This window comes from Cricetulus griseus (genome assembly GCF_003668045.3).
Source record: "Cricetulus griseus strain 17A/GY chromosome 1 unlocalized genomic scaffold, alternate assembly CriGri-PICRH-1.0 chr1_1, whole genome shotgun sequence".
Classification (NCBI taxonomy): domain Eukaryota; kingdom Metazoa; phylum Chordata; class Mammalia; order Rodentia; family Cricetidae; genus Cricetulus; species Cricetulus griseus.
The window spans coordinates 118315061-118335315 of NW_023276807.1; the positions used below are offsets into that span (position 1 = coordinate 118315061).

Genomic DNA, 20255 nt, shown 5'->3' on the forward strand with positions numbered 1-20255 from the left:
CTAGCCATATGATAGGGCAGTGGATGGTCACTGGCTACAAAATGATGAGAGCTACTTAATAATACATAATCCTGTAGGTTCACAGTCAGTACCTTCTTTTCCGTCTCTTCCATCTCCAGTGAAGTGACTGAACAAAGGACTTGACCTGACTACAGAGACAGGTAATGAAAAAAGGGCAGATACACAGAAAAGATGGGATCATAGGATGGGCTATGCTTGCTCTGCTGGAGCAGCACCAACTATGACAAAACCTAGAACCTCAGCAAGTTTATCATGTATAGTAAAGAGGGATGGGTTAGCTAGACTCAGGTCTCTGTAAGGCAGCAGCCTTACGTTGCAATCATTGGGGAAAAGGCACCTGCACTGTTTCTTAGTTTTTGTCTGTTTTGTTTTAAAACACTCAACTGTCAATATTCCCATCCAGACCAGAGGAAGGCTTTGCTATTAACTTGAGCTTTACCCTGGGGGAAGGCTTTGCTACACTCATGGGTCTGAGACACTGGTATCCTTGACTTGGTGGTGCCCACATCAAGCAATATACATTCGTTGGGGACACTCATCCAATCTTGACATATTCACTCAAGGCTTCCTTGACTCCCTACAAAAGGATGCCTGGACCTTTGTGTTCCATCAAGGTGAGCACACAAAGGGTGAAGTATCCTATAGAGACTAAATCAGTGCACATATATATGTGCACGCACGCACGCACACACACACACACACACACACACACGTACACACACACACACACACACACACATATATATATATATATGGTTCTTATATATATGAATGGATTCCCTACATCCCAATACTCCTGTTAAGTAGGAGAGCAAAGGCCAACAAAAGACATGGCTGAACAGTTGAGATGTTTAGAGATTCAAAGAACAGAATCCTCTGATTGCAGCTTCATTTTTGTCAAAGGTGAAATTGGAACAACAATCACAGCCAAGATTTTAGTACTGACAAATCATCAACAATTGCAATTTTTTCTTCAGATGTTTCCTTTTCACAAATAAACATACCAGTTGTGCTTATTACTACTTATAGTTCCATGAAGACAAATGATTTGATCAATCCACATGAATGCATCAATATAGATGTTAATAACACCACAGAAAAATAAGCAATGATGGAAAATTTGAATTGCAAAAACATTAAAATAAGTAGCTACAAATACACCATCTCTTGCATAAAAAAATAGAAACCTCATCCCTCTGCATCTTGGGACTTGTTCCTAGGACCCCTCCCCCCACAAAAATCCCAGATGCTCAGATCACTCACAGTAAAGTATTTGCATATGACTTCCTCAAAGCCTCATACTTTGACCACATCATATCTCATGATGTCAACAGTACATCTGCAATAGTCACACTGTACTATTTAGGGGATGGTGAGAGAAGGCCTGTACTGCTCAGTACAAACTGTACTTTAAATTCTATCTTATTCATAATTGGCTGAATCTAGATAAAAAACAAATACCTCCATAAAAAGCTGATTACATTAAAATGAAGTAAAGCCAGGTATAGTAGTACAGACCTACATTCTCAGTATTCCAGTGGGTGATGTACAAGGACCTAGTTTTGGCCAGTCTATGGACATGTAGGACAGGCTGTGCTCTAGTACCTGTTTCCTTTTTCAATTTTTATGTTCTCAACCAATTTCAATTGAGGCACTGTGAATTCAATTCATGAAACACACAAGCCAATTCCTCCAGAATGAGCCCAATCAGCATCTAGATGTATCTTTCCATTTACACACATCTACCACTTACATAAATAAACTGAACATGACTATGCTGTTATATATGCAAAATAGTATAAATATATGCAAAGAAGTATAAATTTGGAAATCTATCATCTGAAATATTAAACACATTTACTTTAGCATTGGATTCCAAGAGATGGCAAAACTCAGCAGAAGTCAAAACCTCAGAAATTTGTGAATCTTAACTGTCAAATTTTTAATGAGAAAAATGAGATGCTGACCGTTAAGACTAAAATACCTGTTAATAGGTTACACGTCTATGAAAAATACAGAAATTTCAGCCAGCAACAAACCATAAATCATGAATGATAAAGGTTGGGGTAAACAGATTGCATTATTCATGCCCTATACAGGAACATCAAATTTTAATTCCATCAATACAAAGGATACAGAAAGCCATCACTCATCCCTTTCCATGAGGTGAACAACACTCCCCATTTAGACCTGTGTATCTGAGCACTGAGTTCAGAGACCAGACTGTCACTCAATAGTGGAATCTTCTACAGCACTTGGAAGATGAAGGCAGGAGGAGCAGGCACCCAAGTTCATCCTTAGCTACTACACACAGAACTCAAAGTGAACCTGGACTATGTGACACCCTGGCTCAAGAAAGAGTAAAACCCAATTTAAAAAGCAGAAGTTTCATTTTGTCCAATTGTATGGCTTCTTATATAATCCCCCCTCCCAGTGACTTGAGTTGAATTATTAACAGCCATTGAGCACAGCACTTTCAGCAACTGGCTGGAGAGGTAGAGAAGGAGCAACAGTGATGTTTTCCTCATAGCAGAGCTGAGCAGCAGCACAGAGAAACAGGCTGAGCACTGAACTCACACACTGAGGATTATCAGGAAAACAAGAATAGAATCGGTCACTCTACTCTTTGGCTACTTCAGGTTCCCAACACTTGGCTGAAAAGTAGACAGAGTATACACATAGCAATCTACTGGCTGCTCAAAAGCTCACATCACATGCAATAAAGGCTTAAACAGAAATGTCTTTTATTTCTTTGTAACCCAAAACCTGTTGTTTCTCTGGCAGCACAGCATGAATATGAAGAATAGCATGGTACTGAATGGTTGGTTTGGAATGTAGCTGAGGATGCCCACAGGGAGTGAGCATGTCACTGTCTCTGAGTCTGACATTTAAGGTAAGCGCTTGCCTCTTTTAGTAGTTCTTGAACATGTGCTGTTAAGTCTGATTGGATTCAAACCTTGAGACTTCTATTGCTAAGGTGTGTGACATTTTTTTTTCCCTAGTACTGTATTTCACAGTAAAGAGACCTGGAAAGACTGGGCACTTGATTGGCTAAGGCTCATAGAGCTCTGACAACTGATGATGTTTCTGTATCAAAACTGTTTCCTATTGGGGTGGGATAGAAAGGCCAGTACTTTAGCATAGAGAAACGAACACTTTCAGTTAAGCACATAGTATAAATCAACACAGAACCAATCAAGGAAACTCCAATGAGAATGTGAGCCTCATATGTGAGTGTGCTGTGTATTCAAGAAACAGCACACATGCATGACCCTCAGCCACACCAAAAACAGCCACTAAGAAAGTTAAACTTAAGGCCCTGAGTTTGGTTCTCAGCACTACATAAACTGGACCTGGCCATATTTATATGTGTCATTTCGGCAATTGGGAGGTGCAGAAAGAATAGGAGTTCAAGGTTAGCCTCTGCAATTTGAAAGTCAGCCTGAGATACATGAGATCCTTACATGAGAAGAAAGGAGGAAAGTGAAGGGAAGATAAAAGAATGTTTAACTCAAATATAAACCATTGAGAAGCTATGGAAAATAGTATCAATAGGATAAAAGTGATATGGCAAAATTATGCAATTTACACACAGGATTATACAGTATTCCAGTTCTTAAAATCCATTCTGTGAGGTCTTTTAAATCCTTATTACCTTTAAAACTGTATTTATAAAACATCAACTCAGAAATCCCTTAAGACTTAAATGTTATAATCAGTATAATTAAGCCAACAGTAAATCTGATAATTTATTTATGCCTGATTCATCCCAAAAAGGCATCACTACACAAACTTTATTAAAATTGAACTAAAAATGACCTTAAAATGTATTCCATTTATTTATTTGTGTGTGTGTGTGTGTGTGTGTGTGTGTGTAGACACATATGGAGGCCAGAGAACCACTAATGAAAGTTTTCTCCTTACACCCTATGAGCGCCAGGTTTACAACTCACAAACCAGCAGACTGGGAGGCAAGTACCTTGTTACCATGGAGCCATCTTACCAGCTCCTAAAATGCTTTTTACAATGTAAAAGTAAACCACCGGCACAAAAACAAACTTCTATTTATTTCATTAAATACAAGCCTGAAATTTTAAGTAGATATAACAGATTGTAAGAAATTAGATTTTCAACTTTCAAAATACCTTACTGGAGCTTTGACAAATAAAACAATGTTTTCAAGGATTTTAAAATTCTTGGGGGAGGGGGTGACAATTTAGGAATATAAAATATGTAAATCCCCAAACTCACGAGCATATTTGGAACTGTTCTGAATCCCTAAGGTGGTTGTAAACAGTTTGTTTCTAAGAGTTCATAGCTTAAAGGAATGTGAGTATCACAGTTTATATCAACTTCTGTGTTGGACGCCCCTGCAATGCTACACAGTTGTTTCGTGTTTCCATAATCCAGTCCTAACATTACCAGTACTATCAGTAGCTAGCAAGGGTCCTTCCTGCCCATTGGTTTTAACTGGTCCATTCTGAATGGCTAAGTTCAGCCCATAAGATTTCTGCTGACTTTCAAGGTCGGCCGCAGTTGGTTTCCTTGGTGCATCTTTCTTACTACTAGCTGAAATGGGCTTTTCAACATTTCGGCTACTTTTGGGAAGTGTGCTACAAGCATCACTGCTATCTTGTTGGGGTGGGTTGTACTGTCTCTCTCTATAGGCTAAATAAGCTCTCCGACTCCTCGAATGTCCTTCATTGTTTCCTGGCCGGCTTTTAGGTAAGCCATTCTGCATGCTTCCTTCCACACTTGTGGGGACATCATAGGCATATTCTCGCAGGACTGTGAGTCTGCTGGCCCGGTGTCCTTTACTTCGGTTTTTATGATGGCGGTTTGGGTGCACATTTGTTCGGAACTGCACATCTAAAGGAGCCACGTGCATTTTAATATCGTTATCCATTGAGTGTTCTGTCAGACTGTTATCAAGCTGGGGTGTGGCATTCACAGGTAAGGCATTGCTGTGGTACTGTGCTGCAGCAGCCTGCAAGTTTGTTAGCTTGCAGCCCTGGGAAGAGTTTTTGAAGCTGGATGCACTTTTGTTTGTGCACGATGACTCTGCGCTGCTATTGGTGCACTTTGGTGCCTCTCCATTAGTTCCAGTCGAGTTAGGGGGCTGGACATTGACTTGCACTGAGTATGAGCTCCGCCCTGGACAGCACATCATGATCCATGCAAGTCTCACATCCTCCCTGTTCACGCAATGGTGTACCATGATGAATGCACTGAAACTTAAACAAGTGGCTCCAAAAAAGAAGCTAAAAACCAAATCCAAAGGGTAATACAAAGAAACAGCCATGGCCCCAAACATCCACAAGGTGACATATAAGAGCAAAGTCAGGCTGACCCCCAAAAGCTGAGACTGGAAACTGTGCTCGTTTTCCAACGTGGATGTAGAGATGAGAGACAAAGACATGGAGTCCTGATGATTTACTTCACCATTTTCGTTGGCTGCCAATCTCTGTTGCTCTTCTGTGGGCTCCTTGAGCTCATATTTGCGCTCAGGGTGTCTTTTCAACTGAATAAATATGCTTAGAAAGTACATACAGTTTACAAAAGTAATAAAACTGGCAGGTCCATAGAAGGCTCCCAAGGACGGTTCCCAGGCCATCCAGCAACTAGGAGAGAGCATGGGGAACAAGTTTAGACAGTCTGTACTTAAACAAAGCACTTAGGAGTTTGCCATCAATTATAGTGCCTACAAACTGCTCAAGAAGCAGTGGGTAGGATCAGGCATACAGAGAACACAGAGTACTCACTAGGGTGCACTGGGCCGGCTGCCGTAGTTCTTGATGTTCGCTGCTGCAGTGATACCACACACTATGATGGGGATCCCACCACCAATCAGGTAGAACCTAGGAGGGACAGTGGCTCATTATCCTGTCTGTACAGCAGATAGACTTACTACAACATCTAAACACTTCACAGGTCATTCTGTGAAGATTAGTTACTCTCACTCCAGTAACACCCTGAAACAACTTTCAGTAACTGCTTTTTTAAGTGACCCCCACTTTTTTGTGACGTTTTTGTTCTTTCATGCTTTTGTTGTTTTCTTGTTTCTTTTTCAAAAAGGCTCAGAGCTGAGGAAAGCTGGTCAGCTGCTGCCACCCTGTGGCCAGGCACAAGAACACTAGGGTCCAGGTAAGGCTTTGGCTGACAGTATTCAGGGAAAGCAGCTCCCATGAAATTCAGTTGGGAACCAAAAGTGTCAGTCTATTACACAGCAACTTTTAAGATTCGTGTACATAAAATATGGTGATGTATTAGAGCCTGGTTCAAGCTCAACTAAGATCTCTACCACAAACTGAGGGTAGGGAGGGTGTCCGGACCCCAGCAGCTTTCAGACTACAAAAACCTGTGTCTTTCCCCATGAAGCAGACACAGTTGAAAAATAAGAAAGGAGGAAAGGTGAAAGATAGCTCAATTGGGAAAGAGTCTGTCTTCCAAATGTAAGAGCCTGAGTTTGATCCCTGGTACCCAGGTAAAAGCTGGCCATGGCGGCACACACTTCTAATTCCCATGCTGTTGAGATGAAGTGGAGATCCCTGAGTATGCTGACCAGTTAATCTAGCCTTATTCTTGAGGATGGCACTAAAAGTTCTTTTGTGGCCTCTACATACACTGATATGCACACTCAGACATAGAAACAGAATCACAAATGGATTCTGTTCAATGAACTGTGGTAGTCAAGGCATTGATAATCCTACCAAGGAAAGCTTTGTTTGTAGCTAGTTCTCTGACCCCCTAAAAAGGCTTTTCTGTTCAGGTAGACACCATCCAGGACAGCCAGCCTGTATTTACCCTTTCCTGAAAAGCTGCTCCAAACTGTGAATGGCCCACATAAAAACCATGTCTGAAACATTCTTGCAGAATATGTTTCTTCATCAGACTGAGCTACAAATATCTTAAATATGATGTCAGTTTTGCTGAAGTCATGAGGTGCCTTGGAAGTCTAGAACTATGCCTTCTACTTTTCACATAAAATGAATTCTAAGAGGTATGGACCTCCTCCTCTTGCCACATTAATTCCCACTGGCTTTATCTGAAAACAGGTTTCCTTTTACAATTGCATTGCCTCATGACCCCTCCTGTAATGTCCTGTTAACAGCTCCGGATTGTCTTCACTGTCTCTTATGCTCTGTTTATACACATGTTCAAGTTTCTCCATTTTCTGTCTTTCCCTGAACTACTTTCTGCTTCTTTCTCTGTCACACCAAAGGAAACACATATCATCTCCCACTTACGGTGACACACCAGCCAGCCCTGCATGTAGCATCAATGCTAGATGCCTTAACTAAATCCAAGACTTGGAGCAAGAGGAGCAAGTACCAACTAGCCTCACATGCCAGAAGCAGAGGGAATACATGTTGGCCATTTCAGGGGGCAGGGTTGCTAGGGTTTGGATCTCATGTTACATGATGCTTTTCCTTAATGCTAGGTGCTTTTCTTAGAACCCAGTAGGAAGCACTGTGGAGCATGGGACTTGCCAGACTCTCAGCGAAGTCAACATTGTCCAGCTCTTTCACACAATGACAGAAGTACCTCATCCTCTGTGACTCCTTCCAGGCTGAGTGAGCAAACCTGATGAGCTCTGGAGTTATCCACTCTATCTACTCTACTGAAAATAGATGCGGCCCAGATCACTATACTTCTAACTTCTCCCTAGACCCTGTTCATTATCAGGGCTTCAGGGACAGCAGCCTGTGGAAATGAACTGGGTTGAGCAAGCACTGGTCGACCTCCCTGGTGCTTATCCCTACACCCTTCTACCACAGCTACTTTTCCTGTAGCATCTGCAACTGATGGAAACACCACCTGCAGAAGTGGCTAGCTCACTGAACCATCCAGCCTCCTTCAACTTTCTGACCCTCACACTCTTCAATCCAACCAGTAGGCAATCCCACAGAAGCTGCCTCACACATCTACCCTACACTCTGGCTCAGTCCTCTTAGGGACAACCCCAGTGACTCATTGCCATTTCTTATTTTCAGGCATCCCAATTTATACTCCATACTAATGCCACACTGTTGTAAATGGCACTGTGAGGCCACCTCCTGAGTTAAAGATCTCCTGCAGCTACACATATTTTAATATGACTATCCACTGTGCAGCTCTTTGCTCTGGATTGTGACACTCCATCCTGGAAGAGGCAAGCATCAGATGCATGAAACTCCCAAGAAATTTACAAAACTCATCAAAGTTTCAAGACTTACATAACTTTGGGGGATCTTCCCTGAGGTACTGTAGGCAGTAAGGAATTCCTAAAGCAGAGCCACCTCTCCAGTAAGTAGTCATCTGCAAATTCCAGAAACCTCAGTCATGCAGCTTTCCTATGCTGGAGTAGGACTAGTTAGTGCACTGCTATCTGAGTCAACCATGCTCATGTAGGTAAATCTAACAAATGCACTAGTTCCCCACAGTGGACTTAAATCATTAATTAGGTCTCCCACTGACTGATGAGGGATGTCCTTCTGTATGCTGTGAATATAGATGTTTCTCTTTTTGGTTGATAAATAAAGCTGTTTTGGTCAATGGACAGGCAGGATTTAGCCTAGCGGGAAATCCAAACAGGGATAGAGAAAGGTGGAGTCAAAGGAGACACCATGTAGCTACTGGAAAGGTAGGACACCTGGGCATTCTCCGGTAAGCCAAGACCATGTAGAGATATATAGAGTAATAGAAATGGGTTAATAATTAAGAGAGAGTTAGCCAATAAGAAGCCTGAGCCATCGGCCAAACAGTTTATAGTTAATATAGGCATTTGTATATTTATTTGGGACTAAACAGCTGTGGGACAGGCCAGGACAGAAACTTCCATCTACAAGTGACTTCTATATGAAGTGAATAAAAATAGACTTCCCAGAAAAATTAACTTCAAAGGCTCCCCTGACAACTATCCCCCTGAATTCCCCCTCCTCCAGGCCATAGACCCTTGGCTCAGCAATCTACACTTCTTAGTTTTCATTCCCCTAAGTCAACACCTTAACCCCAAAGCCAGGTTCATGCCAGTGGCTTAGCATATGCCCTCCTCCCAAATGAGTGGCTCTCCTTTGCATGTCCAAGTCTGCACTTTCACGGGGCCAGAACAGGTATTCCACAGCCCACAGACCATTCTGCAAACTCAAGGGCAGGGGTTACTGTCAGCCAAGTGCATATCAGGCCTTCTGCAAACCCACTCACCACTGGTAATTTTACTCATCTACCATAATCAATCCATTCATAATTCTTTTTATTATAATGGGCAGGAAGGATATATAACCCAAAACTCATTTGTCTTCTGCAAGGAGAATAAATTAATTCTTGAGATTAAGATCAATGACATGTGACCTCAAAAAAATTCAAAAAGCTAACATTCCGGAAAGCTGACAATAGAGCTAATCCCACCTCCGTGCTCTGCATGTAACCCACAGTGGAGATACAGACACTGATAACACTTACAGTCAGTCAGTCCAGCTTACAAGTCCTTCCTTTTATTTCTAAAATACACACCAATGTTTCTTGTTGTTATAACTTATGATTGTGCTTCAACTAAAGCAAACACGGTGCTTAATGAACACTTGAGATACCTGAGCATCGGCCGTGGTGGAGCAGGTGGCTCATCAGGATCCTGGCATCTCTTAGCTTTCTTAGTAACTTGTTTATAGATGTTTCTAGCAGTGACTCCGACCCACAATACTGTGGCAAGGGTAGAATAATGAAGAATGATCCCAACCTACAAGGAATATTGGACAACATATGAAAATTAAAGGAAGAAATGTTTCCTCAAGTCTGGTTAAAAAGCATACAAAGGTGTACTGTAATTAACTCCTTTACATGCTCATGAAGAAATCAAGGTTGTTAACAATAACACAATTTATCAGTTAGTTCATCTTCTGTCCTTGAAAGAAGGAACAGAGAAGACAAAGGCAACTAGAACACAACAGCACATAGTATGCTCTTGAGAAAGACACCTGGCCTCTGATTGAGAACTAGGACTTCACCAACAGACAGCACCAGAGACAGAATAGGCACAAAACCAAGGGCACAGTAGGCATCTGATGGGCACAAAACCAAGGGCACAGCAGGCACCTGACAGTATAACTGCAGTGCACAGATTAAACTCATTTGCTAGTGATGACAGGAAGTATGCTGATCACATGACCTGTCACATCACCTCTGGGTGAAGATGAAATTCTAGATGAAGATGCAAGTAAACTTTTTTTTTTGTTTGTTTTTTAAAAAAGAAACGAACGCTATACCAGAACAAGGATACAATCTAGAATAATCTTCTTTTCTTTTATGGGATGGGGGGTAGAAGATAAGACTAAGACATGACCTGTAACCCAGGGTGGCCTGTAACTCACTGTGTAACCCAGACTGGTCTTGTCTCAGCTTCCAAAGTTCTAGACATATAACCACAACATATGGCCAGCTTTCTTAACTAATGACTTGTTATCTTTTCCTATGGTTGGTTCTTTCTTCTTTGCTTATTTTGGAGACAGAATATTAAGTTCCCCAGGCTAATTTCAATGTCACTATGTAGTGGAGGATGACTCTGAACTCCTCCTACAAACCCCTCGACCTCCTGGGTTCCAAAGTAGAGGGTGTTCCACCACACATACTTTTTCATAGTGCTGAGGATCGAATCCCGGATCAGTACTTTTCCTTCACACAATTATTACAGGTGAAGTTCTAGGAGTGGAAAGCATCAAGAAAAATCTCATTAAAGGGTTTAACTCTACAACCCTCAGAAAACTCAAGCTGACACTGCCAAACCCAGGTCTGCAACAAAAGGACAAGAGCCAATCTACAGTAAAGCCCAGTGGCACAAAAGTCCAAATGGCTCTTAACCAGGATTGTCACTGCCCAGAATAAAGCTTACAGACTGGAAGTTCGAGGACAGTGGATCCCGCTTAGCTGAACAAGAAAAGTCAGAAGTCATGGAGATCTCCTAAGGACAAAAATAACTCCTTGGTTCCCACCAGTTTTGCTGACTTCCTAGGAAAGGAAAGTTCACAGATAAAAATGACACATCTCTTTGTGTCATCCGAAGTCACACTAAGCCCCTTAAGTAAAAATAGCATGAGTAAAGTTGTTGCATAGAAGCCAGTAAATTCAAGGGAAATCACTGAAGTTTTATTCGAAATGATGGGTTCTATTGCTGGAGAAGTAGAACTGTTAAATACAGTAAGTTATAAATGTTTTAAGACAGGGGCAAAGCTGTTTTCTTTTATGGGATACTTTTTCCAAGGAGAAAACCTAAAAGAGTTAGCCACTGTTTTCTATGGCATTTCTAAATTTCCAAAAAAAAAAAAAGTGTTCATTCTTCAGAATACCTGTCACTAAAACAATCATGAAAATAGAGATGTTCTGAGAGTCACACAACAGATCATCAATTGATAAGAACCAGGAAAATAGAACTGAGATCCAGGACAGAGGCTCCCTGGTTGTGTGGTACTTTCCATCCAGCACTTGGGAAATTCATAAAATACAATCTGGTGGTCACACTTCCAAATAAATCACAGCCTGGAAATTTTCTAAACAGTTTAGAAATAAGTAATCCATGGGGCATGTAAAGGACTTAATGAGTGTAATGTATCATTCCTGAAGAAAGGAACCTTGGAGCAGAGAGAAACACTGTTGTGCAAGTTTGAGGATCAGAGTTTAGATCTCTAGAACCCAAAGGAAAGCTGGGTAGACATGGCAGCCACCTGTAATTCCAGCATTCAAGAAATAGGGATGCCTAGAATAAGCAAGCTAGTTAGAACAAGTTAGCCACATCAGCAAGATTCAGGCTTCTGAGAGAAACCCCCACCTCAGTAAAAAAAAATGTAGAAAATGAAACAGGAAAACAATGTCAATTTTGGGCCTCTACACACAGGGGGATACACACACACACACACACACACACACACACACACACACACACACACACACAGGGGGATACACACACACACACACACACACACACACACACACACACACACACACACACACACACACTTGCAAACACAATCAAGAAATGGGGGTAGAGGAGAAAGAACAATTATCCCCACAATATATAGAGGTATGAGCCTCAGGGCTGGAAGATGGTACGTATGTTAAGACGGTATACTGGCCTCTGTGGGCATCAGCACGCATGTGCACATGTCTGACACAGACACACATGCATAAACATAATTAAAAACATAATTAAATCTTACATAAAAGGAGTACATCCCACTTATATGGTAATATATACTCTGAAATACTTGGTTTTTTTTTTTTTTAACTAAATCACTTTAAAATATACTGTAATAGACACAACTATCCCCAAAAAACAAAACCAAACAAAAAGAAATCACCTGTATGATGAATATAGTTATATGTGAACAGGCAAAAATGATAAGAAACAGCTTCGCCCGGGCGTTGGTGGCGCACACCTTTAATCCCAGCACTCGGGAGGCAGAGGCAGGCAGATCTCTGTGAGTTTGAGGCCAGCCTGGTCTCCAGAGCGAGTGCCAGGATAGGCTCCAAAGCTACACAGAGAAACCCTGTCTCGAAAAACCAAAAAAAAAAAAAAAAAGAAAGAAAAAAAAAGAAAGAAAGAAAGAAAGAAAGAAAGAAAGAAAGAGAGAGAGAAACAGCTTCTGGCTAGGTGAAGGTGGTGTACACCTTTAATCCCAGTACTCGGGAGGCCGAGGCAGGTAGATCTTTGTGAGTTCAAGGCCAGTCTGGTCTACAGAGGGAGTTCCAGGACAGGCTCCAAAGGCTACACAGAGAAATTCTGTCTTGAAGAATCAAAAAAAAGGGAAGGAAGGAGGGAGGGAGGAAGGCAGAGTGGGGGGCAGAGAGAGAGAATAAAAGCAACAGCTTCCAATAGTGATAGACATCCCCACAAATATATCTCTGTAAGTTACTTGACTTTAGGATCCTGGTATCACTATGAGGTCAGTTACTAACCAGGAGATGCAGGACAAAGGTCCCCTGGCAAGCCAACAGGCTCTGCACACTCACACTCAAGTGTAATCATCTATACGGCCCTAGCCCTTAGCAGAGCACAGTCATGGAAGCAGAGAGATCAGATGAAACTGCTCAGCATTTCAATTATGACTCTGCTGCAGAACACCGCTAGTGATTTGGGACACTACGTTAATTCTATACAATTCAGTTTACACACTTATATATGTAATAGGCAAAAAGTACCCCCTAGGGTTAATAGAAAAGCTAAAGACACTGTTGCAAGTAGACAGTACTTCCTGTTTCCTGATTAGATTTTCCCTTCTGGCTCTCCCATGCCAGCATAGCAATTCTCCAGATAACAGATCTAAAAGGACACTGGAGAAGGGAAGCTGGCACTATATTTGTAGATTAAATCATGGAACAGTAGAATAACCAAACAAGGTCTAGTCAAATCCCTTAATACATAGCTAAGAAAACCAAAGGCAGAAAGTGAACAATCAAGCAATTACTCGGTGGTACATGGTGAACTGGATCACAGATGCCTCCCAACCCTAGGCCAGGCTCCTTCTCCCTCCTGACTCTGCCGCTTTGCTTCTTCCTCCAGCTCCTTCAGCAAAACAGTACAAGGGAGCAGAAAACTGGAACTGATTTAGGAAGCCGGCAGCTGGCACCTCTAACACTCCCTATCAATCACTGTGGAACAGAACGTGTGGGTACCACCATCCTATGGGTAAAGTAGGTGATTCCTGAATGACATGCCTATGCAAAACGGCACGTACAAATGAACACATTAGGGCTCAGTGGCTGGTCCACTTTGATACTGTCAGGACTAAAGGAACCTGGCTACTAAATGGGATGCCTTTAACATATTTAAGCACTTGCTGGCCTGCTGGCTTTTTCAGCAACACAACCACCTGCGCTCTTCTCACCTGACCCTCTCTCTACCCTAAACTTCTCCAGCTCCTGGGCTTCCCTTTCCCTAGCTTCTTATTCCTATACAACCCTGCCATTCCAGCACAGTTCTCCAGGTGCTTTTTTATTCTTCCTCTCTTGGTCACCTTTGCTGGCACTCTCCCTCTTCCCCTCTCATCCTCCCCTTTTCCCTCTCCTCTCCTCTCCTGGCCAAGTACAGTCTGCTGGCCATGTTCAATATACTACTTTCTCTGTCTCCTCTGGACTTTTCCTTCATACATACAAGAAAAACCTCCTCAACCACACCTTTGAGCAGTCATGGTATCAGTTTATACATCTGATGTCAAAACTCTCAGTTTATATGGAGACAGGGTCTCACTGTGCTGGCCTGGAACTTCACTTTGAAGACCAACCAACCTATGGCCTTGAACTCAGAGACCCATCTCCTTTTGCCTCCCAAGTGCTTAGATGAAAGGCACACCTAACAGGGCACATTTTAGAGTTGGAGGGACACAAAGACCATGCTAATTTAATCAGCCTTGCCCATATTTGGCAGGAGAAATACAGAAGCCTCAACTAGGTTGAGAGATTACTACAACAGGTAGATGAGGCAAGCATAGAATATCTGCCTACCTACCAGGACCTGGAATTTTCACCCAGGTTTCTGCATGCCAGACCAACCAACTGAATCCTGTTACAATGTGAGAGTAAAGGAAGGAACCTTGAGTCACGAATACCAGAACGATGTTGCTTCGTCTACTATACAGTGAAAGCCTCCTTTAGCTGGAGCATTTATTCTGAGGTCCTGGGAAGTCCATGCCATAGCTCTCCTTTTCATTGCAGAGAGGCTATAAAACATCATGTGGGCATCTTTACAATGGTTTCTTCCTAGCCATTTCCTTAATGAATAAATTAACATGTCTGTTTCAGGAAACCAAGGAGCACTTTGAGCTGAAATTGAAGACAGTTGCTGTGGGCTCTACTAACAGGAACTATGTTCAACAAGGCCTGGAGCTTAATTTCTATATGCAAACACAGGCTAATTCTTTTTCTTGTTCTTCTTCTTTTTTTTTTTTTTTTTTTTTTTTTGGTAACTGTAGTGAGCCTGCTCTGGATCAGATCCTGGGTTGGTTACTAGATGAATGTGGAAGAACCAAAATGATAACAATTCTCACCTAGCAAGAAGTTAAGAATCCAGCAACAGCTTAGAGTCCAGAGAAAAGTAATTAGGCACTATGGGATTATAGCAAGCCCTGAGGGGCAGGATCTCTAAAACTGTTACTGATGTACCTTCAACTTAAGCCAGAAGCAGTGACATGAATGCGGAAGGAGCAAGAACAAAGAAGCTGTCGTCTATCTGTGCATTGTGCTGATCCAAGACTTACTATCTGAAAGTATGCATTTAAGGGCAGAGGAATGGCTGACACAAACAACATCACACAGATGAGCATGACTGTGTCAATAATACAGGCAGCAGTACTAGCTAACACTTCCTGAGAAATTAGTACAAGCCTGCTACCATTGAAACTCAGTCAGAGTCCTCTTGGCGATTCTTATAACTACTCAAATATTTAAAAATAGTTTTCAATAATGCAATGATGGATTTATCACTAGCAAGCCATAACACAACATGACTGGGCCAAGCACAGCCTCTGACTGTGTTAATAAATTTGTCCATCATGTAATAATCATCCAAAAATCCACTAGCATTATAAAATTCAGACCTTGACAACAACCTGATCTAACCACATAGCCCCCATTCAAGGTAACTATCACCCTCTATTCTTACTCTTTCATTTTCTTGCAACTACCTATCTTTGTTGAAAGTAGATTACGTTAGCCATTTTTACCTTAAGAAAAATAGCTATCCGTGTGAATATGATTTCTCAGCCTTTTTCCCCTAAGCCTCTGGCTGGTCATGTTGTTCACTATTCACTACATGCCTAAGTTTCTCAGTGTCTGTGACAGGCATTCATTCAGTTGCTTCCAGGTTTCTGCTACTGAATATAACACTACATGAATATTCATACCCATGTGCATACTCATACCCACATGGGCAAGGTCATTAAACCTAAGCGTGAAACTGCAGGCTCCATAGTTTGAAAACCTTTTACTTCCGAAGGTAAAGCCTCACAGGATATGTCTACTCACAGTCGCACCAACAGTGCACAACAGGATCCTGGGACCCACATGCTCATCAGTCATACTTGTGGATTACATGGAAGCTCTCTGTGCGAGAGCAGCGAGCAGAGAGCAGACTAGACATGGCCAGGGCAATGTGTGAGAGAAGGGAGAACAGCAAAAGTAGGGGAAAAAACACTTTCCCATCATCAATGGAGCCAAGGAGCTGAAATAGCCTGGGGGAAGTAAGCAGGGCCAGGAGGCTAGCATAGCACAGGAGCTTTGAAGTGTCTAACAGGTACTTGTGAATAAGGAGTGAGGGGGATGGGAGACCAGAATGGGCTTGGATATGCCACCATAGGCATATGTCATTGGAGGATCATGTGTCCCTTCTGCCAGAGAGAAGGGAAAAGATTCCTTTTGGGAGCCAGGAAGCTGTTTCATAAGTTCCTGAGGAATGCTGGCTTTTATCTAACCATCAGAAATCCTTCTAGTCCACTTGAGCTGATGTTTCTGGACATATATTCTTCCTGAGACTTAACCCACTCATCTCAAGAACCATGCCTGCATAACTGTCATGCTCTCTGGCATGGTACAGTGAGCCCCATATTAAATGCTTTCTATTGTAAGTTTGTCTTGCATGGTGTCTTCTGGGGTTGGGGGGAATGGCCTTGAACTTACAGATATCTGCCTGCCTCTGCCTCCCAAGTACTAGCATTAAAGGTGTGAGCAGCTATGCCTAGCTGGTCATATTGTCTTATAACAGTGATAAGAAAGTAAGCAAGACATCATGTCTGCATACTGGCAGGAGGTAGCTGTACATTAAAGTCATATTCAGTCTTTTCTAAACTTTCATGTCATTTCTAGTAATATACGTGTGAATTATTTTTGTTTTTTAACATATACAATCATATCACCCAATGATTCAATTATCACCACAATTTGCAGTTCAGAAATGAGATAGATGCACTGACTATGGGAATCAGGATTCAAACTGATATTTATATTCTATGTTCACTGTAGCTTTACAACAGCCAAGGGGTGGAAACGATGCCGTTTATAATGAATATACAGAGACCCTAAAGTGGAGTATTATTTGATCATAATAAAGAAGGAAATTATGTCATAGTCAACAACACAAACTTTAAGGACACTGAATGTTATAGACCCCGGTAGTGAAAGGCAGTGAAGCAAGAGGAGGGGAAACCGCTAGCTAGCTCTTGGAGAAACACAAACATGGGAGCAGCTGTTTGCAGGGTATAGAGGGAACACTCACAGAGTCACATGAAGCAGGAAGTTCCCGAGATAAGATGCATGTGCAGCACCGCACAACAGCACACCTGTGTACTATTTGCTAGAGGCAGAGCTTACATGCTATGTTTTATGTCACAATTCCAAAACAGGTCAACAAACTGCCCCCCACCAACACAGTCAACAAGTGGTGAACTGAGATGTAAATCCACACAGGCCAACTCTTCCTTGTTGTATTACCCTTCTTATACACAGGCCAACTCTTCCTTGTTGTATTACCCTTCTTATTCTTAGGTAAGCAATATACAAATAAGGAAATAAAACTACATTCTCTCCTACTCTTATGTGGAGGAAAGTAAGTTAGCAAAGTTATATCTGAAGGGCAAAGGTAATAACTTAAAAACAAGAGTTAAATATTTAATTCTTTACATTTCTCAAACCTAATGGGTTGTTTTTGAATTTTGCCCAATTCCTCTTGTTTTCATCAGTGGATTGGGTTATTTAAAATACTGTCAGAAAAAAATGCCATCCATCTTTTACTCAAAGGGGCTTTAATAAACATTTAAATGAACCGTTATGCACTGCAAAGGGCTTGACAGATAACAGGCAATTGCCAAAGACAGAAACAAACTTTTAGAGCTACTCATTAGGCTGAGAATAGTACTCAAAACTTTAAGAACATTGCTAGATTGCTTAGTGAGCAGGGCAGGCGTTAGGCTGGGCTTCCGGTAAAGGAAAGACTCCAGAAAAACAAGTTTTTTGTTTTACAGTTAACGAAACACAGTTATTTTATATTTTTTCCATCTTAAAACCTTTCAAGTTCGACTTACTGCTTGACAGACGCTGGCATTTCTGGTCTGGGTTATTCCTCCCACAAAGACCACACAGGTCAGGAAAATGTGAAAGCACAAGTTCACGAGCATGTGCCAGCTCTTGAGACTGATGCGAATCAAACTGTCGGGGGGGGGAAAAAGAGGAATGTGAACACTGCAACACTGGTAGCAGGGCTCTGACGAGCACCCACAGGTTAAGTCCAGCTGCATGAAAGGTGACATTTAAATGCTTCAAATTTGAAAATCTTACTTACTGGACATGTACAATAAATACACATACACGCAAACAATTTGAAGAAACATTAACCTACCATTGTTTCTTAACATTTAACTTTATGTGTTAAAAAGACAGTTACGGGATCACAGCACCCACTAAAGCTATAAAAATTCTCCACTGTCAGAAGAACATGGACAACTGATGTCAGTACTGATGTCTAAGAAGACTGGATTATACACTTGGCTCTGTGGAGATGTCTGCAGTGTGCCGATGGGTTTTGGCTCTGACAAAGGATGATAGCACACATGGTCTAAATGCCCAATGCCTTTCCTCCTGGCCTTTTGTAATGAAGTGTTGAAGTCTTTCTTTTTCTTTCTTTCTTTTTTTAATACATCAAAATCACCTTTTGTTTCCAAAGCAAATGTCAAGAAATGCCATACACGTCCAACTTAAATAGGAAAATATGTTCTAGCAGAATCTTTTGTAAAGTGAGTTTCCTGCTTCACAAATCCTTTTAGTTCATTACCTCCAATCAGAAAGTAAGTTTCCATAGCTGTGTCTCCAATTAACAGAAAGCAAATTCTCTACTAAAATGTCACCAACTTTCTTAAAAGTGCCATCTTTAAAGATATCAGGACATTGAAAAAGTTGTATAATACAAGTACAGATAGTCTACTACCTAGAGATACCTCTACAGGGACCCCTACAGATGACAAAAACATCCTCCTTCAGGCCCTCTTGATCCTGTGCCCACCACCCCAGCCTCCAACACACACTCCCATCTTCACTTCCAGGAACCCCTGCAAAGTGAAAAGGGGAAAATGTCCTTAACAGAGTAGAGGAGGAATGAGAAAATTCCTCAGGGCTGAAATTAGCTCTGGAATCTCAGGTCATGACTCTGCATATCCCAGATGGGCATGAATGAAGACCTGTGTACAGTCTGTGGTAAGCATCCTTAATTTGTAAGGGCACCATGGTACCCTTACAAAAGTGAAATAAAGTCCTCCGATCCAAGTGCACAGATCTATAGTGGTCAGGTACACTCTCTCACCTGTGGTGGTACATGTAACTGATGATGACGGCCAAGAGACATAGCAGGAGGATGACGGCAGTAGTATAAATCACAGGATGCAGGAGACTGGCTGCTGGAGTGTACAGCTCTGACCCTGTCAGATCCTGAGGGGACAAAAACAGTTCATGGACTATTATACACATTTAATTACTAGAAGTTTCCTGAATGCCTGAATCATGCTGTTTACCAAAACCTCTGGACCTGACATTTCTGTGTTCTATTCAAGGACTAATGTCCCTTGCTATGCTTTTTTTTTTTTTTTTTTTTTTTTTTTTTTAAAAGAAAGGAAGAGTTTATTCAGGATCACAGATTCAGAGGGTAAGAGTCCATCATGGCTGGGAAAGCATGGCACGGGCATAGGAGCAGGAATCTGGAAGACTGCATTTCCTTTACACACAGGAAGCAGAAAAAAAAAATGGTAGGAAGTGAGGTGAGGATATAAATGCTCAATGCCTACCCCAGTGATGTACTTTCTCTACCAAAGATCAACCTCCTTAAAGTTCTATAACCTCCAAACAACATCATCAACATGGAACAAAGTGTTCAAAAACATAAGCCTAAGGAAACCACTTATTAAAAACACCACGCCACCTATGGTTTGTATCATATGGACATGATGTTCATTCAGTCACCAGAACCCGAGCCTCACATCTCCATGTTCAAAACCAGAACATAGACTGCATATACTAAAATCAAGTTCCAAAAATATAAACAGACCAAATATCATGCAAAAATTAATAGAATAAACACATAATAGTATCCCATAAAATTCTAATGACGCTTCTATTATGTAACACATTAGCCAGCTTTCTGAAACAGTGACCAAAACACCTAAGTTAAACCAACTTACAAAGAGGAAAAAGTTCACTTTGACTAATGATTTCAGCCCATAACCACTTGGTTC

General features: G+C 41.6%; 1 protein-coding gene across 1 annotated transcript in view; it reads right to left on the bottom strand.

Annotated features, from left to right (window-relative positions):
- Positions 1 to 1948: 1948 nt before the first annotated feature.
- The window catches only part of Adgra3 (adhesion G protein-coupled receptor A3), a 103427-nt gene continuing 85120 nt past the window's right edge, over positions 1949 to 20255 (bottom strand). The window contains exons 15-19 of the mRNA XM_027386973.2: positions 19331 to 19455; positions 18060 to 18183; positions 9591 to 9736; positions 5784 to 5879; positions 1949 to 5642 (exon numbers count right to left, since the gene is read on the bottom strand). Coding sequence (XP_027242774.1) covers positions 4400 to 5642; positions 5784 to 5879; positions 9591 to 9736; positions 18060 to 18183; positions 19331 to 19455 — 1734 coding nt within the window. The 3' untranslated portion in view covers positions 1949 to 4399. The remainder of the gene's footprint in view (positions 5643 to 5783; positions 5880 to 9590; positions 9737 to 18059; positions 18184 to 19330; positions 19456 to 20255) is intronic.